Raw genomic sequence first — 24,067 nt, 5'->3', positions numbered from 1 at the left:
GCCCCCAGCACCCCAGACCCGGCCTGCTGCCTCCAACACAACAGCATCCCCGTCTCCTCCCCTTCTCCCTGTCACTACTGCTTCCAACTTCTTTCTACACTCAGTCCAGGTGAGGCTAGTGGTAAAGAAACCGCCTGCCAGGGCAGGAGAGCTAAGAGATGTGCTTTCAATCCCTGGGTTGGGAAGATCCCCTGGAGGAGGCCATGGCAACCCACTCCAGTATTCTTGCCTGGAAAATTCCCATGGACAGAGGAGTCTGGCAGGCTTCAGTCCACGGGGTCGCAAAGAGTCGGACACAACTGAAGCGAGTTAGCACACGTGTGCGCATACTCAATCCTTAGAACTAATGTCAGTTACAGGCAAAACTAAGAAACCGGAACAAACAAGACATCACTTTTATACCAAAGAGTGGGAAATTCATTTAGTTATATGTGGGGCATCGATTCAATGTACTGTGCTGTGCTAAGTTGCTTCAGTCATGTCCGACTCTGCGACCCCATGAACTGTAGCCCACCAGGCTCCTCTGTCCATAGGATTCTCGAGGCATGAATACTGCCTAGGCATGGAGAGTTGTCATGCCCTCCTCCAGGGGAAACTTCTCGACCCAGGGATCAAGCGCTCACCTCGCACGTCTCCTGCACTGGCAAGCAGGTTCTTTACCACTAGCACCACCTGGGAAGCACATCTATTCCACAGGATTTTATTACAAATCATGATATACATCAATACTGATATTAAATACAAATCCAAGTAAGAAAACAAGCATCTTTAAAAAAAAACTGTATTGGGGTGCTTGCCTGGCAGTCCAGTGGTTAAGAATCTGCCTTGCAGTGCAAGGGACCTTGGTTCGATCCCTGGTCTGGGAAGATCCCACATGCCGCGGGGCAGCTGAGCCCATGCAGCACTCATGAGGCTGCACTCTTGAGCGCGTGAGCTGCAACTACTGGAGCCTCGCGCCTAGAGCCTGAGGTCCACAAGAGAAGCCGCGGCAGTGAGAAGCCCGAGCACCATAACTACAGAGGCGCCTCTGCTTGCCACAACTAGAGAAAGACCACAGGCAGCAACAAAGACCCAGCACAGCCAAAAAGTAAACAAACACTAAAAAACAAAAAATAGTATTTACAGCATAAGCCCATTTTGTGAAACATGTATATATGTATACGTATATATATACATACACACAATAATATAGGCATAACCTCCAAAATGTTGACATATTTATCTCAGGGTGGTAGGAGTATGAGTTACTTGTTTGTATTATAAGGAGTAAATAGTTCTTGGGTAATGAAACATTAGAATAATTTTAAAGCAAACCAGGAAGTAGGCAAGATGAACATCAATCTTCCTCCTTGTCCCCTTACTCATTTTAACCCAACAAACTTTTCAGAAGGGACTACTGGGTGTTGGGTCCTGCCAGAGGCTGAGCAAGAACTGGAATAATCACATGTGGTCCCCCAACATTCTCAGGTCCTGGCCAGGGTGACTCAAGGAGACCCTACAAGGAGGCCTTCAGCTGAGGTATGGGCTGAAGGTGGTAGAGAAGGAGGTTCTCCAGCAGGGAAAAGGGTACTGGCAGGAGCGTGGTGCCCTGAGGGAGACACCTAACCGGGATCTCGGGCCTTAAGGATGAACGCATAGGAAGGTTGGGGGCGCCTGGCTCTTGAAGAGCAGAAACAGGAACTACTGCTAAAAGTATAAGATAAAATGGAGTTGGGAGGTGGAACAGGATGAGGGAACAGAATGGGAGGAGGTTCTAGGAGGGGCTTCTGAGCTTCAGCCACCCTCCTCCCACCCAAGGAGCTCAAACCAGCCTAGCCAGGGCGGCTGCAGAGACTGGAATCAAAACATGGACCCATGGCTGCCTCACCACGCCAAGTGCCTTGTTCATGCATCCCAGCAGTGGAACTGGCTGTTGATGGGGCCCACAGAGGCCAGTGAATTCCCGGGGTAGGGGTGAAGATAGCACCAAAGACTCCTATCCCCAAGGCCCTGAGCCTGGCCGCCCCCAGCCCCACCCAGGGAGCCAGAGGGGAGGACATTCTTTTAGACCCCTGTTGTATGCTCAGTCATGCCAGACTGTGCCACCCCATGGACTGCAGCATGCCAGGCTTCCCTTTCAGACCCTGTGTGATCCCTTTTTGTCTCTCTGTTTTGTTTGCTCTGCCTTCTGAGAGGTGAGGTGTGAGGAGTAAAAGGCAGTGCAGATTGCCCTGCAGGGCTGGGCTGAGCCAGGCACCAGTGGCCCCTACCACCAGGGGACACCCGAGCACAGACACACGCGACCTGGAGAAACCCGAGTCGTCAGGGCATCCACCCTCTCCGTGTCCCTCCGAACTACTCAGAGGAAAGCCTGGCCCCGGTGGCTCAAGGCTGGCGTGACCCCAGAGGGATGGGCTGGGTGGGGGTCCCAAGTGTGGAGAACTGCTTTCCTCAACCAAATGCTGTTTATTACCCCCATTATCACCTACTGCCAGGGACGCCGGCCGCTGCTGGAAAGCACTGGAAAGACGTGGGACAGAAGGAGCACTGGACGCCGAGTCAGAGCTGGCTGCGGAGCGCCTGCTCTTCATGTGACTTTTCCCTGTCTGCCGGGTTTGTTTTCTCATCTGTAAACAAAGGCGGGTGAGGGTGCGGGGAGAGACTCCGTGGTACCCAAGCGCCCTTCAGGCTCTGACAAAAGACAGATTCCTTGCGGAACCTTGACAAAGGGCAAAGGGAAGAGCTGGAGAAAAGGACCAAACCAAAAGCAGCCGCTGTTTGCTGCCCCAGCGCAGGGGCGCCCGGCGCCCTCGGACGGAGGCGACTTGGAGCGCGCGCGCACACACACTTTCTCGCCGGCTCCCAGCCGGCCCTCGGATCCCACCACCCAGAGATCCCCGCCTGGGTCTCTCACTGCTGGCTGGGGCATCTTTCCACCTACTACCTGGAAAGGGCGCGGGTTGAGTGGGGTCTTCCGTGGTGGGTACGGGGCGGTGACCCTGACCCCGGTCTCCCTGAGAGGTCAGTCCGCCCCAAGCAGGGGCTCTGCGTCCTCACAGCGCCAATCTTCAGCTCCCTAGCGGCTCCACCCCGTCCTGGACACTGGTGACGGAGAACAGACCTGGGAGGCAGGAGAGCTCGGGGCCGGCGGGTCCCCTGGGGAGGTGGGTCATGGACCCGCGCACTGGCGCTGCGACTTCGTCCCGGTGACCGAAGCTGGTGGAGTTACTTCCAGCCGGGGATTCCTGCCCCCCTCCCCAATTCCAGCGAATTAATCCTCCCCACTTGTCCCCTAGTTTTGGGAACCTGGGCCCTAAAGGGGTCCAAGAAGTCAAGAGCCTTGAGAAATGCACTGTGCAAATATATTGACTTTATTTGTCTCCGTTCGGGAGCCTCACAGACATATCTAGGTAAAAAGATCGTTAAATAAACGCCATCAGCCATCGCAATGCAAAAATAAATATCAATCCTCCGGCCACAGCGCCAGCTGCGCTGCGACCCAAGTCCCATCGGCCGCGCCTAACAATTATAAAAGTGTTCAGCGAGAGTGGGTCGGCGTGAGTGTGAACGGGTGTGCGCGCGGGGGGTGGCGGGGAGGGGTGGGTACGGTGGAGCGGTGTGCAAAAATCGGAGTTTCAGACCATCGGACAAGGGCGTGGAGCGACTCTCCGCGAAGCCCCGGGGACCCGCGGCGACTCAGCGCGGGTGCGCCTCCCCGCACACACTCACAGCAGAGTTCGTACTGGGAAGAGTTAAAAAATAAACATTTACAAGGGCAAAGAAAGGCGGCACCCCCTTCCCCGGGCGCCCCGGCTCCCCGGCGCGCGCTCCCGCCCGGGGCGAGCTCAGCTCGGGACGCCCGGACCAGTTCGCAGTCGGGTGAGGGTCCAGGCGGTCCCCCAACCAGGGTGCTCGGCTGATGGGGGACCCCGAGGTGCAGGGCGCGGGGCCCCCTCGGGGTTCGCACGCTGGTCCGTCGCGACGCGCCGCCTGGGCGCGCGAGTCCCGGCTGCGGGCGGCGCCGGTCACAGGGCCGAGTCGGAGTCGCTGGAGTCCAGGCTGTTCCTCAGTTTGCAGCCGCTGAGCGGCTCCCTCTGCAGCGACAGGCTCTGCGTGCTGCGGCGCAGGCACTCCAGGCTCTGCAGGAACGACTTCTTGGCCTTCTCCTCCTCCATAGGGGACGCCCCCTCCTCCTCCACCTCCTGGATCTCGTCGAAGGTCACCGGCTGCGTCTTGAAACGCGACTGGCGCGGCCGCCGCAGCCGGCCCTTGCCCTTGGACAGCTTGGCCGGCCGCATGGGCTGCGGGAACTCGTCGGCCAGGCACACGAAGTGCGGCATCACCGCCTGGTAGCTGGAGCAGATGCCCATCAGCTCGCCGGGCTTGGCGGCCGCCATGGTGCGGCCGGTGTCTTCGGGGCCGGCCGGCGGGGCGGCGCGGCTCTCCGGGGGCGGCCGCTGCGCCGGGGCCCCCCGGGAGGCAGCAGCCTGGGGCTCGCCGGGCGGGGGATCCAAATCTGCTGCGGGGTGGTGGCGGCCCTCACGGGCCCGGGTCGGCGCTCCTCTGGAGGGCGGGCGGGCCCGTCGGGGGGCGCGGGGCTCCGGGGCTGGGTGGGGTCGGGGTGCGCTGCTCCGAGGCGCTCGCCGCCGCCGCTGTCGCCGTCTGCCCGGCGGCGGCCCGGCCCGCCGCTTATATAGCCGGCTCCTGCCCACACGGCTGCGAGCTCGGATGACAGCGAATGCCATTTAAAGCGTGCGCGCCCCGCGCCCTTCCGCCTGACGTCGCCCCGCCACTCTGGGAAAGTAGCGGCCCTTCCCCCCCCACCCCAGCGCCGCCTGCCAACCCGGCTCCGGAAGGCAGGCCCCACCCGCGGGCGTTCCGGGAGCATCCGAGGCTGCGGAGCGCGCGGCGGGGCCCGGGCGCGGGGCGGTCGGGGAGCGAGTGGGTCCTGCCCGCCCTAGGATTCCCCAAGTCTGGACCAACCGTGCTGGCCGCGCGGGCGCAAGTCAGCCCCCCGACCCCTACCCCATCCAGCCGCCTAATCCCAGAAACACACAATCGAGACGCTCGGTTGTTTGGCCTAGGGCTCTGGGCTGAGCGCGCGCGGGGCGGAGGCAGCTCCCAGTCTTCCTTGCCGCAGGGAAAGCCAGGTCCCTCGGGCTCCCCAAAACCGAGTTCCGAGGAAGAACCGGATTTCTCCTTTGGATCCATGCCACCTCTCCTCCCCACGCGCGCACAAAAACACACGCACGCACGCACAGAGGCACTCATGAATACAAACACAGCCGATGACTCCAGTCCGCTTCTCTCCCCTAATTGTCTTTATGTCTGTGTCTTCAACTCCCTGCACCCTCCAAGTCCCTCGCGCACCCCCATTCACGCTCAGAAGAATGACACTTAGATATGGCACTGACAACAACAATAATGATAACTAACCATATGGAGAGCTTTACTCCAAGCCAGGCAGGGAGCTGTGTTTTACATATATTATCCCACTTAATCTTCCTAACAGCCCTGTGAGGTAGCTGGTATTCTCAGTTTTACATATGAGAAGGTGGAGGCACAGAGAGGATCAGTAGTCCACTAGAGACTGATGGACCGAACCGTCTCCCACTCCAGACTCCAGGCTCTGATTGCCGCCTGCTAAGGATTGGTGCCCACCAATGCCCCCAGGGCTTCTAAAAGTAGGCCCCCTGCCTGGGGTTCCCAGGCTCCCAAGAAAAAACCCTGAGCATCGTTTTTGACACATAGCCCTGGGGTGCCAGCACCTAGCTCTCAGGGCTGCTGGGAAAGGTGGGAATCAATGGACTTTGGCCTCCATTCGTTCCATAGCCATTCAACAAAGATTTATTGAGAACCTGCAGAATACCAGTTCAGGAAAGTCCTTGCCCTCAAGAAAGTTACAGTCTAGGGAAGCGGGCAGAGTGGACGATAAACACCTAAACAAGGAATGTACTGGGGGTGGTGTGTCAGGGGTGCAGACAGAGAGATGGGGGGTGAGGAGGGGTGGGGGCGGGGTCTGCGGGTGGCCAGGAAAGGCTCCTCAGAGTATTTAAGGTGCTCCCTGAAGGACGATAATAGCACTAAGCTGTGCTGTGCTTAATCGCTCAGTCATGTCCGACTCTACAACCGCATGGACTATAACCCGCCAGGGTCCTCTGTCCATGGGGGTTCTCCAGGCAAGAATACTAGAGTGGGTTGCCATGAACTCCTCAATAATAGCACAGTCAAGTGTTTTATAGATGCCACAGCTCTTGACTCTTTTTTTGTGCATTAACTCATTTAATGTGATCACTTTTATTTAATCCTCTCAGCAACCTTGGATAACAAGTACTTTTACTATCCCTCTTTACAGATAGGAAAATCAAGGCACAGAGGAGCTAAGCACCTTTCCCCAGGGTCACACAGCTAGTAAGCAGCAGAGCTGAGATTCAAACCCAGAAGACTTAGACCCCAAGACCCCTCATTTATGCATTCCACTGAGGCTCTTTGCCCCCCGTGGAGGACACAGAAGGAACCAGGGTGTGACAAACGGGAGGCAAGTGTTTCCCACAGAAGAACAGTGCCAAGGCACTGAGGCGGTAAAGAGCGCGGCATATTCCAGGAAGAGCAAGAAGACTCTTGTGGCTAAAGCAGAGCGGGCAGGAAGTGCGAGAAGGACGGACAGTCACAGAAGGCCTTGATGATCACGCTGTGGAGATTATCGGTGTTGTTGTTGGTTGGTTTGTTTGTTTGTTTGTTTTTTTTAATAAAAACAACCTAGAGGGATGAGGTGGGAGGTGGGAGGGAGGTTTGAGAGGGAAGGGACATCCGCATACCTATGGCTGATTCATGTTGATGTATGGCAGAAACCAACACACTATTGTAAAGCAAGTACCCTCCAATTAAAAACACATTTTAAGATGGGGAAAAAATAAAAGCAGGACTTAAATCTTCAGAAAAGTAGTCTTAGTGGAGTACAGTTGATTGAACAAGGTTGTATTAGTGTCTGGTGCACGGCAAAGTGGACCAGTTACACATACATCCACTCTTTCTTAGATTCTGTTCCCATATAGGTCATCGCAGAGCAGAGTAGAGTTCTCTGGGCTGTACAGTAGGTCCCTGCTATTTGCCTCTTCTGTATACAGTAGTGTGTTTATGTCAGGAGGTTGCATTTTCTCCAAAGGGCAGTGGTGAGGCTCTGGAAAGTTCTGAGCAGGGGAGCTACATGCTCCAGTCTGTATTTTTAAAAGCTTACTCTGACTGCAGAGTGGAGAGTTACTGGAGAGGGTGTGGGGGAAGAAGCGAGGATCCCACATAGAAGATCATCACGTGACCCCCAAATGTAAGTCACGGAAGACTTGGGTGAGAGTGAGGAAAATGGAGATGGAGGGAAATGGTTAGATCTGAGATCCGTCTGAAGATAGAGTTGAGAGGGCTTGCTGATGGATTGGAGGGAGAGGGAGGGATTGGGGAAGGGGGCTGGAAATCAAGATTGACATCTTTGTATTTGGCCTGAACAAACGCTAGATGGTGGTGCCGCTGACTGACGAAAGCAGGCTGTAGGGAAGAGAAGCTTGGGGAGGGGAGGGTCCTCGTGGATCTGCAGGTTATGCATCAGAATCACCCACTGGGGTGAGGCCTGAAGTGATCATGTCAGAACTGTATTACGGCACAAAGATAAGCTCAAAATGGATTAAAGACCTAAATGTCAGACCAGAAACTATAAACCTCTTTGAGGAAAACAGGCAGGACACTCTATGACAAATCACAGCAAGATCCTCTGTGACCCACCTCCCAGAGTAATGGAAATGAAAACAAAAACAAATGCGTGGGACCTAACTAAACTTAAAAGCTTTTGCACAGCAAAGGAAACTATAAACAAGGTGAAAAGGCAACCCTCAGAATGGGAGAAAATAATAGCAAATGAAACAACTGACAAACTCCAAAATATACAAGCAACTCATGAAACTCCACACCAGAAAAACAACCCAATCAAAAAGTGGGCAGAAGACTTAGACATTTCTCTGAAGACGACATACAGGTGGCCAGTAAACACGCGGAAAGATGGCCATCGTCGCTCATTATTAGAGAAATGCGATCAAAACTACGATGAGGCATCACCTCACACCAGTCCAAATGGCCATCGTCAGAAAGTCTACAAACAATGAATGCGGGAGAGGGTGTGGAGAAAAGGGAACCCTCTTGCACTGGTGGGAATGTAAACTGATACAGCCACTATGGAGAACAGTATGGAGATCCCTTTAAAAACTAGGAATAAAACCACCATGTGACCCAGAAATCCAGCTACTGGGCTTGTACCCTGAGGAAACTGTACTGAAAAAGACACGTGCACCCCGAGATTCCCTGCAGCACTATTTACAATAGTTAGGATATGGAAGCAACGAAGATGTCTGTTGACAGATGAATGGATAAAGAAGTTGTGGTACATATACACAGAGGTTTATTACTCAGCTATTCAAAAGGAATGCATTTGAGTCGGTTCTAATGAGGTGGACAAACCTAGAGCCTGATATAGAAAGTGAAGTGAGTCAGAAAGAGAGAAACAAATATTGTTATACAAAGTGAAATAATTCAGAGAAAAACAAATATCATGTATTAACGTATATATATGGACTCCAGAAGGGCTTCCCAGCTGGCTCGATGGGTAAAGAATCCACCTGCAATGCAGCGGACGCAGGCAGACTCAAATTCCATCCCCAGGTCGGGAAGATTCCCCTGGAGGAGGGCATGGCAACCCACTCCAGTGTTCTTGTATGGACAGAGGAGCCTGGTGGGCCACAGTCCACAGGGTTGAAAGAGTCGGACAGGACTGAAGCTACTGAGCACGCACGCATGGAATCTAGAAAGATGGTACTGATGAACCTATTTTCAGGGCAGCAGTGGAGACTCAGACATAGAGAACAGGCTTGTGGACATGGAGCAGGAAGAAGGGGGTGGGACGAATGGAGAGCGTAGCGTGGAAACACATACCTTACCATACGGAAAACAGACGGCCAGGGAGAATTTGCTGTGTGACTCAGGGAGCCCAACCTGGCACTCTGTGACAGCCCAGAGGGGTGGGACGGGGTGGGGGGTGGGAGGAAGTTTCAAGACAGAGGGGGCAAATGTATACCTGTGGCTGCTTCATGTCATGTATGGCAGAAACCAAGACAATATTATAAAGCAATTATCCTTCAATTAAAAATAAATGTGCTGTGTGCTTGATCACTCATGTCCGATTCTTTTCAACCCCATGAACTGTAGCCCACCAAGTTCCTCTGCCCATGCGGAGTCTCCCAGCAAGAATACTGGAGTGGGTTGCCATGCCCTCCTCCAGTAAAAATTGAAAAAAAAAAATTTTTTTTTTTTAAGAACTGTACTATGTGAGAGAAAAATTCATTTCTCTAATCCTAAAGCCACTGTATTTTGGAGTCCTTTTAACAGCAGTGTGGCAATACTCTGATATAGAAATTGGCACTAGATATGGAAAGGTGCCATGTATAAAAATCTTAAAACATGTGGCACTGGTGTGGCCAACAGGTGGTGAGTAATATGGAAACAAATATTGGAGAATGGAAAACCGGTGACCCTTCTTGCTGCTGCTGCTAAGTCGCTTCAGTTGTGTCCGACTGTGTGTGACCCCATAGACAGCAGCCCACCAGACTCCCCCGTCTCTGGGATTCTCCAGGCAAGAACACTGGAGTGGGTTGCCATTTCCTTCTCCAATGCATGAAAGTGAAAATTGAAACTGCAGCTATTCAATCGTGTCCAACTCTTAGTGACCCCATGGGCTGCAGACTACCAGGCTCCTCCCATGGGATTTTCCAGTCAAGAATACTGGAGTGGGTTGCCATTGCCTTCTCCGATCCTTCTTATGCTGTGACAAAACATTTAATAAAAAAACACTACCTGTGGTAATTTGGAAGGCAGACCACATGCCCACTTGAGCGTCTAATTCTAGAAAAAATGGTTGAAGTGAAGTGAACATCACTCAGTTGAGTCTGGCTCTTTGCGACCCCATGGACTATACAGTCCATGAAATTCTCCAGGCCAGAATACTGGAGTGGGTAGCCTTTCCTTTCTCCAGGGGATCATCCCTACCCAGGGATTGAACCCAGGTCACCCGAATTATAGGCAGATTCTTTACCAACTGAGCCACAAGAGAAGCCCAAGAATATCGGAGTGGGGGGCCTACCCCTTCTCCAGCAGATCTTCCTAACCCAGGAATCAAACTGGGGTCTCCTGCATCGCAGGCAGATTCTTTACCAACTGAGCTAAGGTTAGAAAGAGCCAAAAACATTTGCCTGTGTTGGCTTCTCAATGTTGCCTTTAGCAAGATATTACAAGAGAGTGGCTAGTTTCGTTTACAATGAGAGATGGACAGAAAAGCAGATAATGAAGAAAATCATCCTATCCTCAGGGTTGGAAAAACCAACTGGGTTTTGTCCAAATGGCGGGTGATTAGACCTCAGGGCTCAGAGCCTTTCTCAAAACCCTGTCTATTACAACAAACAGGAAGCCGAATAACAGAATCACACTTGCGGCAAAGTATTTTATTAGGGGCGGTTGCCTTGTCATCCCTCCAGGTCTGTTATTTCAGATGTCCTTAGGGTAACTTTCATTTAAAATGGGAGAGAAAGAGACAGGTTGGGCAACACAGACAAAAACTCCATGAAGAACAGAACTATACGTTTGGCTGTATCCTTTCAGTGTCCCCTTGAAGCTATCACAACATTGTTAATTGGCTATACTCCAAAACAAAATAAAAAGTTAAAAAAAAAAGAACAGAACTTGGGGTATGGTTACTGCACATGGAACTGACTGAGCAGAAAGACCTGAATGAAGCCTACTACATTTTTGAAGGGCCTGTTATTATCAACAAAATTGCAAGACCGGACTTGAAAAGCCCATGATGGTCCCAGCCTTAAAAAAAAAAAAAAAAGCACCCAAGGAGGACAGACTTCCAGCATCCTGTGGGGTGGCAATCGAGAGCCACAGAGAACTGCCAAGGGCAAAGCCAGGGGCCAGGGAGACACAGAGGGGGCTGCCCTTCAGAGCGCCTTCTCCACCACCAGGGCAGGAACCCCCCTTGCTGCTCGTCCGAGTCACAGGTCTGAGTTTTCATCTGGGGAATGAGAGCAGAAGTCAGACTCTGGTCTCTCTTGCTTAAGAGGAAAATCCCGCCCGGGCTTCCATGTTCCTCCCCTCATACTGGCTGTAAGCCCCAGAGGTTTCATGTTAAAGACCACAGTGCCATCATCAGCCCGGGTCCCCAACTGATCCTGTGGATCACAGCTCTCTACTGACCCGAAACACTTCCTGTGGAGCTATTTTGTGAGAGAGCCATCAACTGGATACTTTTAAACTACTCTACGTTGGAGTCTCTTTTACACTGACTTGGATTATCCCAACCAGGAGAGCCATTATACATTGGGCGGAGAGGTCAAGTGGGACTCTGGAACTTAGAGGAGGGTGGGGGGTGGATGCGGGCAGTTTAGGAGTCACTTCCCGTTTAGATAGGGAAACGGGTAGAAACCCGCCTTCCAGACAGAGAGGGGCTCGGACAAGCCAACACGGAAAGGAGCGTGAATCAGTCAAGGATTCAGAGAACCAATGTCCAACAGGGTAAGAGCGTGGACACCAGGAGAATGGGTCAGAATCCGGGAGAAGGATGCTTCTAGAAGGAAGGAGATGATTGGAATGGGAGTAGAGGCCTAGCCGGGCTCCACCTGAACTTACTGAGAGGCCTGGGCCACGCCGTCTGTGTCCCTGCCCTGCGGAGGTCTCAGCTCCAAGGCAGCTTCCTCACAGTAGCCTTCCTGCCCGCCCGCTTCAAGGACCCTGCTCAGTCGCTCTGTACCACTCTGCAAGGCCTTCTCATGTATTTGCGCTTGGTGTAGCCTGCCTTCCAGGGACAGGCTAGGTTGACTCCCTGGCCACCCTGGAACACAGGGTGGCCCCTCTCCTCAGCAGGTCTGCACTCCAGGACTGCACGGGGGGAGAGAGACTTCCCTGGGCAACACCTACGATGTGCGAGCAGCATTCTGCGCGTGCCTTATCAAGCCATCCTCACTCACTGCACCCCTCGCGGGGGACCCCGCTCTCACTCCATCTCACAGATGAGGGCTGAAGGTACTTGGCAGCTGACTGGGGTCTCCTTTGGTGTTAAAGTGTTGAAGCCGGCACTCAAGCCAGGTCTGCCAGACTCAGAAATCAGTGCTCATGGTTTGCAACACCCCATCTCATCAGCCCCCCCGACTCTTTCAGTTTTAGGGGTTTTTTTCTATTTGAAATTGTGTTTCTTTGTTTATATATACATGTATCTATTCTTTTTCAAATTCTTTTCCCAATTAGGTTGCTACAGAATGTTGAGCCAGTTCCCTGCACTATACAGTGGGTCCCCACTAGCTATCTATTCCACATACCATCCCTTTGATGCCATGGGACCAGCACTGGACGAGAAGTCAGAAGCCCAGGTTGCAGCCTCAGCTCCATCCTGTGGCCTGGAAACCATTGCTTCCCATCTCTGAGCCTCCGTTTCCCCATCTGAAGTGAACAGGCTAGACTCTGCTTTGCTGGGGACCCTTCCTGCTCTGATAGTCTAGAATCCTCGGAGGGAAGTGCTGATGAGGGGACCCAGTTGCAGGAAGGAGATGCTTGCTCTGGGGCCAGAGGGTGTCAAGCAGCCCGGGCTGAGGCTGCAGGGGGAGGGCTGCCCTCCAGGGAGGGAGCCACTGGGGGAGCAGATGGGGAGGAAGATGGCAGCAGCCTCGGGGGGGGGCATGTGCCATCACCTCCTCCACCATCCCCACCCACACTCTGGCTTTTGGGCAGAGCCAGGGTTTAAAAATAGCAACCACCAGTTCTTCAGCTATTAGCAGGGCTTCGTATCCAACATCGCCCGCAGTACCTGGTCCAGATCCAAAGGGCCCAGGGATGCTGTGTCTGTCCTAGGATGCAGAGAGGCAGGGAGCCACGGGGGCCACACAGCAAGGTGGGAAGGACCAGGTCAGGGCAGTGCTGGTCACAGGTCCCTTCTCTGCTTTCTGACAAGAGGGCCTGGCCCCTTCCTGCGGCACTGGCAGAGACCCATCCCCGGCTAGAAGCCTGAGTCAGCTGGCTGTGCCCTCAGGCTCAGCCAGAAGTCCCTCCAGGGGGGTCTCAGGCCTCTGAGTGCTGACTGAGATCATGGTTATTCCAGATGTTGCTGTTTGGGTCAGTCTGTACTCTGGGTGTATTTTGGCTCAACTAATACTTGTTCACGTGTGTGTGTGTGTGTGTGTGTGTGTGTGTGTGTGTGTACATGAATCCAGGTGGAGACGGGTGATGGAGGTGGATGAATGCGGCACTGGGGCAGGGAGGAGTCAGCTGTGACAGGGCCTTCCCCAGGTGGTCCTGCCTCCTGGACCTACCCTCAACTCCCGCTGTGGCCCTTTTTACCCCGCAGAGGGCCCTCTGCACAAAGCCCGTGGCTTCAGCATCCTACCAGCTGCTTCTGCCTCACTCAGAATTAGCACTTGGTCTGGTACGACTGTGAGCATAAAAGTGTCTTGATAATTTCGCTGGAGGGTTGCCATGACAATCCCCAGCAAGCTCTACGGGAGAGGATGTTGGGTGTGTGCATAGGAGATGGGGAGAGACAGAGGGAGAGAGTCTGAGAGACAGAGAGAGGAAGGGAGAGGGTCCAGGGAGATCCCCAGTGATATCCCCAAGTCAGATCTTCAACCGCCAGTGCCCCCGCCCCAGCGGCCCCATTCATGTCGCAGTGAGCTCACTGTCTAATCTGGGCCTCACTGTACATAGGGCAATGGCATACCAGCTGCTGGCAGGCCGGCTGCCTGAGCTGGCACAGCAGGGCTGGCCCAGCCAGGGGAGGCACCCAGACAACGCCGACTCCCAGGATGAGCCCCAGGGAACACCAGCCTGGAGTTGGGGACAGGGAGAGTCTTGGGCACGCAGAGAGAGCTGGAGCCCACAGAAACCTCCCAAGGATTTTGCCCAGGCTGTGGGGCCCAGCCACGCTGATGTGCATAATGGGAACGCATTTCCCTGCTGGGGGCTTGCTGCCTGACACAGCTTTAGCAGCCCAGGCTGTGTGGCTCTGTCCTTCCTGCGCACTTTTCTTTTTTAACATTTATTCGGTTGCACTGGGTCTTGGTTCTGGCACACAGAATCTTTGATCTCCGTGGAAGCAGGCGGGATCTTGAGTTGTGGTGTGTGAATGCTTAGTTGCGGCATTGGGGATCTAGTTCCCTGACCAGGGATCGCACTCAGGCCCCTGCCTGGGAGCTTGGATTCTTAGCCACTGGGGCACCAGAGCAGTGCCCCCCGCCCACATGCCTTCTTGCAGGCCTAAGTGTAGCCTCCCCTGGGCCCACAGGGCTGGGAATCGCTCCGTGGCTAAAGATGAAATAATGCACAATCTGGGCCCCAGAGCTTGGCCAAGGAGTCTCCCCTCTGTGCCCTCAGCAAAGCACTGCTATCTTTGCCATCTTTTGAGGAGAGAACAGAGGCTCAGAGAGGGGAGGAAATTAAACCAAGGTCACACAGCAAGCAGCAAGGCAGTGGCAGCATAAGGATAGAACCCAGTCCTGAACTTAAGCCCAGCCTCGCTGCCCTCTGTGGGGACAGGTTCTCCAGAATGGGTCCAGCGGGCACTGCCCTTCACATATAAGCAGGGACACTGAGGCCCCGAGACATCCCTCCAGCTAGTGAGCATAAAACTGTGCTGGCAGCCTCGGATCCTGAGAAATTTCACAGCCTCTATTGAACCACGAACCAGCCCCATGTGCCCCCTAAAACAAGCCCCAGCAACTTATTTATGTTCCAGGGTTAAAGAGCCAGCCACTGCCTTGGAAGGAGATTCTCTGGTGTGAGACTCTGCACACCCGGGGGCTGGTAAAGAATCTGCCTGCAATGCAGGAGACCCTGAGTAGACTCCTGGGTTGGGAAGATCCCCTGAAGAAGGGATAGGCTACTGACTCCAGTATTCTTGAGCTTCCCTGGTGGCTCAGATGGTAAAGAATCCGCCTGCAATACAAGAGACCTGAGTTCAAGCCCTGGGTTGGGAAGATTCTCTGGAGAAGGGCATGGCAACCCACTCCAGTATTCTTGTCTGGAGAATTCCACTGACGGAGAAGCCTGGTGGGCTACAGTCCATGGGGTCGCAAAGAGTCGGACACGACTGAACAACTGGCAGTTATGAGGATCGAAGAAGACTATTCCAAGAGAACATACTATGAGAATCCCTCCTCGCCCTGCAGGAGGGTGAATTTTTAAGTGGATTCCAAAGAACAAGGATCGAAACGAAGTCCCATGGTGTGGTGTGCGGTGAGCCTGGCCTTGAGCTGACACACAGCGTCAGCCTTGTGAGAAGCTCCTGACCCACTCTGGGCGCCCAGAGAGCCCGTTCTCCCCAGCCCCTGTCTGTGTTCCTCCTCAGACACTGTCTCAGGCAGCCAGCGGACACGAGACGCCTGCTGCACCCTAGACTCTGCACACCTGGGGGCTGGGGGGGTCACTCCCAGGACCACCACCTTAAGGCAGCCTCTCTCCGATGTCGCCCCTCCTGTAACTGACCCTGGAAGGCGTCTCCCCTTTCTTTCCTCAGGGCAGCAACAGCTGCCGTTTCTCCAGCCAGTCCCTCACAGAGACACCACGGGGATGGGATTTAAAAGGACTGAGTTTTCCTCCTGCCGGACACCAACACAAAGCACTCTACCTATCACCTCACCCTAAGCTTATCCTCCAAAACGGGGGTTGCCATCGCCAAGAGTTAGCTGAGGAAACAAGCTAAGGGACGTTAGGGAACTTTCCCAAGGTCACACAGCCAGGCAGAGGTGGAGCTAAAGTTTGCACCCAGGCCTGTCAGTCCAAATTTCATCTCATCCTCCATCAGCAGCTCCCATGATGGGGACTCCTGGACCTTCAGAGAGCAGTTCAGGGCGAGGTGGGTTCAGGGTGAAGAGGCCGGGCCTGGGGAAGAGTCTGGAATTTCATCTAGGAGCCAAGTTCCACTTCCCAACAACTTTTCCAGAGAGAAGACGGGTGTCCTCTGGCCCCGGGCAGCAGTCGGGTGGGGTGGGGAGAGAAGCGTGGATGCCATTCACACCCACTCCTCTTCCCGTGGTGATGGCACCAGGGACCCTCCCCACCCACAGACACAGAGCAGGCAGCGCCCAGCCAGACAGTGGGCGCGCCAGGACCTCCCACGGAGAAGGGGTGGGGGGACTCACATCAGCGCCGTCCGTCCACGGGCTCCCTCCTGCGTCTGAGGTTACTCTTTGAAGATATGAAGAAGGAAACCACAAAGGCTTGGCTGATGGGGGTCATGAGGCCAGAGGAAATGGAACAGAAGTGCTGGCTGCCAGAGCAGGAAGGAACCTTCCAGATGAGCTGGGTCAGTTCAGAGCAAGGAGGGCCATGACCAGCATTTTTTAATGATGTACAACAGAAAACATCAGAGGACAGAAGTGTAATAAAGGATTGTTCCCTGGAGCTCTAGTTAAATGTGTGTGTAAACCAATCCATTATGAAGGAGATCAGCCCTGGGATTTCTTTGGAAGGAATGATGCTAAAGCTGAAACTCCAGTACTTTGGCCACCTCATGCAAAGAGTTGACTCATTGGAAAAGACTCTGATGCTGGGAGGGACTGGGGGCAGGAGGAGAAGGGGACGACAGAGGATGAGATGGCTGGATGGCATCATGGACTCGATGAACGTGAGTCTGAGTGAACTCCGGGAGTTGGTGATGGACAGGGAGGCCTGGCTTGCTGCGATTCATGGGGTCGCAAAGAGTCGGACACGGCTGAGCGACTGAACTGAACTGAACTGAACTGAAACATTTGTTTTCCTTTTTTTTTAACCATAAATTGTGGTCAAAACAGCTACAAAAAATTGAATTTGTTCAACCCTGTATTCTTCAGGTGGAAAAACTGGAGCTAAGTGTGGGAAAGGGCTTTGGCCTGGGGGCCAGAGACAGACAAGACTCAGAAAGTCCTGATACTGCGATGCTACCGCCCCAGCCCCCAGGGGCCACCTTTCAGAGCATCGCTCCTTACTCACCCTTTAGCCTTAAACACAATCAGCCTTTCCAGCTCTTGCCCCTTGTTGCTCCCAGGCTAGAGTGGGAAGAATCCAGTGCTTTGTACTGAGGCACTGGGGTGGGGGGTGGGGGTGAGGTGATGGGGAGGGGGATTGTAACAGAACATTCTCCTTCCTCTCACTGTTCCCTCTTGGTCTCTTTCCCTCCCCACCCTCCTCCGTGGAAGTGAAGTGAAGTGAAAGTCTCTCAGTTGTGTCTGACTCTTTGCGATCCCATGGACTGTATAGTCCAAGGAATTCTCCAGGCCAGAATACTGGAGTGGGTAGCCTTTCCCTTCTCCTGCGGGTCTTTCCAACACAGGAATCGAATCCAGGTCTCCTGCATTGCGGGCAGATTCTTTTACCAGCTGAGCCGCAAGGGAAGCCCTGGGCACACCCCAGAATCGGGTCCCTTTCCTTGCTTCCTCCCACCTGCCCCAACAGTGGCCTCTGTACAGACTCTCCCCTGCCTCTCTTGGCCACACTGGGCTCTCTCTCCCCCAAGGCCTGCTCCTAGACCCATCTACACAGAAGTCCCTCAGTCTTCATCACAGTGAGGTCGGCCCCAGCCCACAGGGTGGAGGACCTTCCTCCTGTCTCCATTATTTGATGATGACAAGTCACCCAGACGGAGACAGTTACACTGTAACACTCGATATTCATAACACTCCGATATTCATTAACAACCCTGTCAGGAAGGTCAGGAAGGTCAGGAAGTTTGCCAAAGGCCGCACAGCAGGAAATTGAGGGGCTAGTTCTAGACCCAGCCCGAGATGGTGCTGGAGCTGACACCTGGACACCTCCCTGCCTGGCCCATTCCTAGCAGCCTTTCCCCCCAGGATCCTGGAAGGGGCGGAATGACGGTGTTGGGGAGAGCATCTCCTACCTTAGCACCAGAGAGGAAAGGAGCGCTCCGACCCCAGGAGGGAAAAACATCGGACCTGTTCTCCAAGGCCCCCTTATCACTCCTCCTGCAGAGGTCGCTGATGGTGGGGACAGGGAGCCCTTTCCTGCCCGCTTGCAGATCTCTGACCCCTGCTTGGGGGTCACAGGCCAGAGGCAATGGAAAAGAAAAGCGCGTTGCCACTCGACTCCTGGGTCCCTGCCTGGGAGGGAGGGACGCCAGGAAGGTCCAGCGCCCCCGGCTGGAATCTGGCCCGAGGCCCACCTCCCCGGCTCCCCCTGCGCCAGCGCGGTGGGCTTGGCGGTGACTCTCGGGGCAGCTGGTGGGTCGGAGCCTGCTGTGCTGTCTCCTTGAACAGAGCGCCCCGGACTTGGTGAGGGGGCATCAGGAGTCTGACTGTGGCCGTGGATAGAAGCCAAGGTCTCCCGTCCAGCTCTGGCAGACACGCTGACCTCCTGGCTGAGTCCTGCGTCTGTTTTTCTTATGCTGCAGCACTCGAGGCACCAGGAAACCAGACATATTTTCTCCTCACTGCTCTGAGAGTATCTACCGGGCGGCACACCCAGGCCCCTCTGCCTGGGCCGCTGCCCTGGTCTCCCGCAGGCCTCCCCACCTCCAGCCCCATCCCCTTGCTCCCTCCTGATAAACATATTTTCCTAAAAGTCTCAGTGCTCAGAGGCTCTGCACCACCAGAGCCTTCTGCCTTGGGCAGCTCCCAGACCTGATCTGGGTCCATCTTCCTCTCTCACTGTCTCTCCTCCAGCTCAACACTCCCTACCTGAGCCCTGGACACAAGCCACCTAGGGCTCCACCGTTCATGAGCCTTCAGGTTGTCACTTCAGGGACTCTGGTCCCATTCTCCGGGTGCCCCCTCTACCGAGAAGCCTTCCAAGACTGCTATCCCAAATTACATCCCATAGTCCTCCAACACCCGGAGCATTCCCTGTCAGGACCCCTCATTCCACATTCACCTTGTTACTGAGGTTCTTCAAGTATGTGGCTTGTTTACTCAACAAATGACACATCACGTGACAACATGCTGCTGCTGCTGCTGCTGCTGAGTCACTTCAGTCGTGTCCAACTCTGTGCCACCCCATAGACGGCAGCCCACCAGGCTCTCCCGTCCCTGGGATTCTCCAGGCAAGAACACTGGAGTGGGGTGCCATCCCCTTCTCCGGACAACAATGCGAACGAGGGCTAAAATGTACTGAGTGCTTGCTTACTCTCTGCCAGGCGCAGGACAGTCTCTCCTTCACGGATGGAAACTTTGCTAGAACACTGGCCTGGCACATGATTGCTGCTCAAAGCATGGCCTGAGTTTCTCAAATGCACACAGACACTGTTGGTAGGAGAAGTCGGGGCAAACTTTCTGGAAAGCCGTTTACATTATGCGTGCATGCTCGGTTGCTCAGTTGTGTCCGACTCTTTGTAACCCCTGGCTGTACGGGGTCCTCTGTCCACAGAATTTTTCAGGCAAGAATACTGGAGTGGGCTGCCATTCACCTACTCCAGGGGATCTTCCCGACCCAGGGATCGAACCCAAATCTCGTGTGTCTCCTGCACTGGTAGGTATATTCTTTACCACTGAGCCACTTGGAATACATTATGTATTCAAGGCCTTAAAAATATGTATAGCCTTCTGAATCTGGGCCGGGACCCCGCTTTCAGGAATGTATTCTAAGAAACAGGTATACATGTGCACAAAGGTTTCACCACAGGATGGCTGCATAAGGGGAGGGTTAATGCTTCAGTTTCATCAATTGTAAAATGGAGGTAAAAATAATGCCTAGTCTATGGCCTGTTTTGTGGATTTACAAATCATGTGTTAATATATGTAAAGCACTTAACACAGTGCCTGGCACAATATTCAGGCACAATATAAAAATGTTACTCATCTCTTCTTTTATTATTTGGAGCTTTTTTTTTTCTGTTTGTTTGAATAAACGTTTCCTTTTGTTTTTTTTCCCTTGCTTGTGCCTTAGTTGCAGCATACAAACTCTTAGTTGTAGTATGGGCGATCTAGTTCCCTGACCAGGAATCAAACCCAGGCCCCTCCAGTGGGAGTGCAGAGTCTTAGCCACTGAACAACCAAGGAAGTCCCCTTCTTTTATTATTTGAATTGAGGTTTGATTGAGGCCAAATTCTAGGCTCTTAGCTAGAAGAGCACCACCCCACCATCCACTCTCATGACTTCCAAAATCAACAGAATGGTTACAAATAGCAAAAGCAACTCCAACCTCAACAATGACTGAATTATCTAAGACAACAGACTTGTTATATAATGATATATCTATCTTTACAATTTTATGCTGTCACTCCTTAGGGAACAACAGTTAATGTCACGCAGCAACTTACAAAATAAGTAGAAAAACACACTGATGGGGTCAGTATGAAGTTGCTTTTCTTTTTTTTCCAAGGATACAAATATGTAGAGAAAAAAAATCCACTGCAAAATGTGAAGAGTTGTCAACTCCAGCGTAAAGCTAGAAATGATTTTCTTTTTTGTCCTTGTATCTTTCTTTGACATTTCTTACCAAGAACACATACTCCTTTTGTAGTTAGGAATAAAAACTAATTTTGAAGGAGAAAATAAAAGCCACGCTGGTTTACTTCTGTCTGTAATAGGAAGGATCGTGTCTCCCTTTTATATGTTCCCCACTGCAGCTAACACACAATTTCTGGGCATAAAAGCCCTGTCTTGAACAGAATTCCTGATTCAAGACTGCCTGGTAATCTTATTTATGCTTCCAGGCCAAGGCGTTCTGTACAGAACCCAGAAATGGCCTGCAAGGATAAGCAAACAGTGTGACTGGTGGGGGTGTGTCACACTGACCTGTGACCTGCTCTCCAGGCTGGGAAACATCAGGAACTGACTCGGGGGTGGGGCCGGGATGGAGGGGGAGGCGGGGGAACCAGGCCAGCCCGGGGGGGCATCAGGAGACCCATTACTTGGGGAGCATGTGGTGAGGCTGCTGACAGCCTCCAGAGCCTCCATGTGAGGCCACTTCAGCATCTGGGAGCACTCTTCGGCTCGGGCTAAAGAGCGTCCCAGGAGACACTAGGAGGTGCAGCTGGACCCTAACAGGATCAGCCTCCTTGTGCACAATTTCCCTTTGGCCCTTCCTCCCCAAAGCCACTGGGCCTCCCCTCGCTGACTGCAGTGGAGATGCAGGCACCCAGGGAGCCTGGCAAGGGGAAAGGCGGGGTCGCAGGGCCATCTGTCAGTTACAGCAGGACTGCCCGCCCAGCACAGGGGTTAGGGTCGGGGCTAGCGGGGCATGTGGAACGTTCTGCGTAAAGCTATTACACCGCGGGGCACATGACTATCAGGCACGCCACACTCAGGATCTCGCCCCTCAGGAGACCCTGGAGAGGTGGCTCCTACGACGTCCATTTCACAAGTGAGGGGACTGAGGCTTGGGGGCTGATGGATGGGGCCCAAGGTGGCTCACTGGGAAGGACAGATGGGATCAAGGCCACATCAGCCTGGCTCAAGCTCGATCAGCAATGGCTCTGCAGAAGTGGGGGCTGGGACACAGAGGGTGTGTCAAAGTGAAAGCGAAAGTAGCTCAGTCCTCTTTGCCACCCCGTGGACTACACAGTCCACGAAATTCTCCAGCCCAGAACACTGGAGTGGGTTGCCATTTCCTCCTCCAGGGGATCTTCCCAACCCAGGGATTGAACCCAGGTCTCCTGCACTGCAGGCAGATTCTTTACCAGCTGAGCTACCAGGGAAGCCCCCGGTATGTCAAAGCTCTTTCCTAACTCCACCCTCCCAGGCAACACAGTGACACTCAGGGGGGCATGGGCCTGTTGCAAAGGTGACTCTGAGGCAGGCTTGCCTGAAGTTGTCCAGCCAACTCCCTGGAGCCACTGGTGCAGAGTTCGGTGTGCTCTGTTTCCGGCAGCAGGATGCTGCCTGGAGCTGCAGCAGGGATCTTCTCCACATACCCAGTCACCTGGCTGGTGCGACATGGGAGAACATCCATACCAGTCCTCCAAGGGCTGCCCCACAGGCACTGCGACCTTCTGGGGCTCTGTGCCCAGGTTCCCTCTTGTCATCTGGTTCTGCTTTTAGCTGGGGATCTCAGGTCAGAGAACCCCAGAGAGATGCAAAGGACACTGGCCTAGGCACTTGTGGGGGTGTTCACGCTGGTTCTGCCAGCATGGCCCTGGGTGGCCGTCAGAGGAGCATCTGTCCAATAACCACCCTCACGGGACTTCCGGAGACAAGGGGCAAGGTGTGGAAGAGTGAGCCAGTCCTTCTCTCTGCCCCCTCTCCCGAAGGCAGAGGAGGCCTCCAGGAGGCAGACTGGGGGCCTGGGAGGGTCGCAAGGGAAGCCATACATTCAGACTCCTCTTCATCTACTCCCCCATGCCCCCACCCCCAATTTTTGCCTCTAGGCTAACTGTCCCCCTTTCCACCTTCACACCAGGTGAAGAGGGGCTAACAGCTACCATGAGAGAGAGGGTGCAGGGAAAAAATTATTGCCTAGTCCTTTGATACGTTTTCAGAGAAAACATTCCAGCAAAGCGTTCTCTAAGCAACAAGGGCCTGGGGGAGACCCTTCCAGGGGGCCCTCCTCCTCTCCAGGACTCTCCTGAGATCTGGCTGGATGCTTAGCTGGCCTGAACCGTCTGGGCCAGAGTTAGGGAGGCCCCTAGGGCATCCTTCATCCGCCCACCCGCCCCACAAACGTTCTCTAGGAAGAGAGGATACAGCCCTCTACCCAGAATGGCTTTTTGGAGGGTGTGGATTCCCTTCCCAGATGGTCCCATCCACGTGCAGATGGGGGCAGGGGGAGCAGGGAGGGACCTGGCGGGCAGAGCCTCCCGGGGAGGGCCTTTCTGCCACAGCCTCTGAGAAAGGCAAGGCTGCCGTTCTGTCTCCTCTGCCGTTCTGTCTCCTCGGCAAAGGCTGCTCCTGCAGGCTGCTGCTCGCCTTCCTTCCCAGGGGCGCCTAGAGCATCAGAGGCGCGGCGGCAGGCGCTTGTCACAGCGCTCACCCACACCCTTCCTGCAGTGGGTGGCTAATTGCAACCCGATCACGCGGCCCTTGAAAGCCCCGCGCCTGGCCCACCACTTCCTCCTGCCCACCCCACTCCCCAGGGGGAGAAGCTTTGTGGCTCCAGGCACGGACCCAAGGTTTTGCCGGCTGGTGAAGGGGCTGAGAATGCGCAGTCCCTCCAGCCCCGGCCCAGCGCGGGAGAGGGGGCACGGGGATGGGGGGGCCATGGCGGTGGGGGAGCATGGCGGTGGGGGTGCAGAGACCTCCCCAAACACCAGGGATACCCAATCTCACGATCTGAGCTACCCTCTAGTACCTCAGTTTCCTCATCTGTTTAAAAAAAACTAAGCAATCAAATTCGGAGAAGGCAATGGCACCCCACTCCAGTACTCTTGCCTGGAGAATCCCATGGATGGAGGAGCCTGGTAGGCTATAGTACACGGGGTCGCTGAGAGTGGGACACGACTGAGCGACTTCACTTTCACGCACTGGAGAAGGAAATGGCAACCCACTCCAGTATTCTTGCCTGGAGAATCCCAGGGACGGAGGAGCCTGTTGGGCTGCTGTCGATGGGGCTGCACAGAGACGGACACGACTGACAGCAGCAGCAGCAAGCAATCAAATTATGTGGTAACTCAGCGGTAAAAAAAAAAAAAAAAAAATCCACCTGCAATGCAGATGCAGGATCTATCCCTGGGTCAGGAGACCCCCTGGCGGAGAAAACGGCAACCCATTCGAGCATTCTTGCCTGGAGAATCCCATGGACACAGGAGCCTGCTGGGCTACAGTCCATGGGGTCGCAAAGAGTCGGACATGACTGAGCAGGCGTGTAATAGGTCCAGTAAATACTCAATGCTTCCTTCTGGCTTTCACGTTTCCTTCCCTTTTAGAAACCTAGCATTTGTGTCCAGAGTTAAAAGCAAGTGGGGTCAGAGGCCAGGATCCTGCCTGAGCACATCCACACTTGTGGAGCCCACATGAGAACAGGGACTGTGATATCACCATTACACGGGAGGGAAGTGAGAGCAATTATTAGAGTATTATCTAAATAACTGTGATGATGACACTGTCACACAGGCCTTGGTCAGCTCCAAGCTGGCTCATCTGAGAAA

At 54.0% G+C, this 24,067-nt stretch overlaps 1 protein-coding gene across 1 annotated transcript; it reads right to left on the bottom strand.

Moving 5' to 3' along the window:
* Nucleotides 1–3,329: 3,329 nt before the first annotated feature.
* On the bottom strand, nt 3,330–4,643 carry C15H11orf96 (chromosome 15 C11orf96 homolog). The gene has a single exon (XM_015101113.4). The coding sequence runs from the start codon at nt 4,374–4,376 to the stop codon at nt 4,005–4,007; it is 372 nt and encodes a 123-aa protein (XP_014956599.2). The 5' UTR covers nt 4,377–4,643; the 3' UTR covers nt 3,330–4,004.
* Nucleotides 4,644–24,067: the final 19,424 nt, after the last annotated feature.

Source organism: Ovis aries, chromosome 15, assembly GCF_016772045.2.
Source record: "Ovis aries strain OAR_USU_Benz2616 breed Rambouillet chromosome 15, ARS-UI_Ramb_v3.0, whole genome shotgun sequence".
In the NCBI taxonomy this organism is placed as follows: Eukaryota; Metazoa; Chordata; class Mammalia; order Artiodactyla; family Bovidae; genus Ovis; species Ovis aries.
Note: the sequence above shows the minus strand (reverse complement) of the source record. Positions and strands in the feature narration are given on the sequence as shown.

Excerpts from the sequence above, each read along its gene's own strand:
- C15H11orf96 (XM_015101113.4), bottom strand. The coding sequence starts at position 4,376 with ATGGCGGCCGCCAAGCCCGGCGAGCTGATGGGCATCTGCTCCAGCTAC.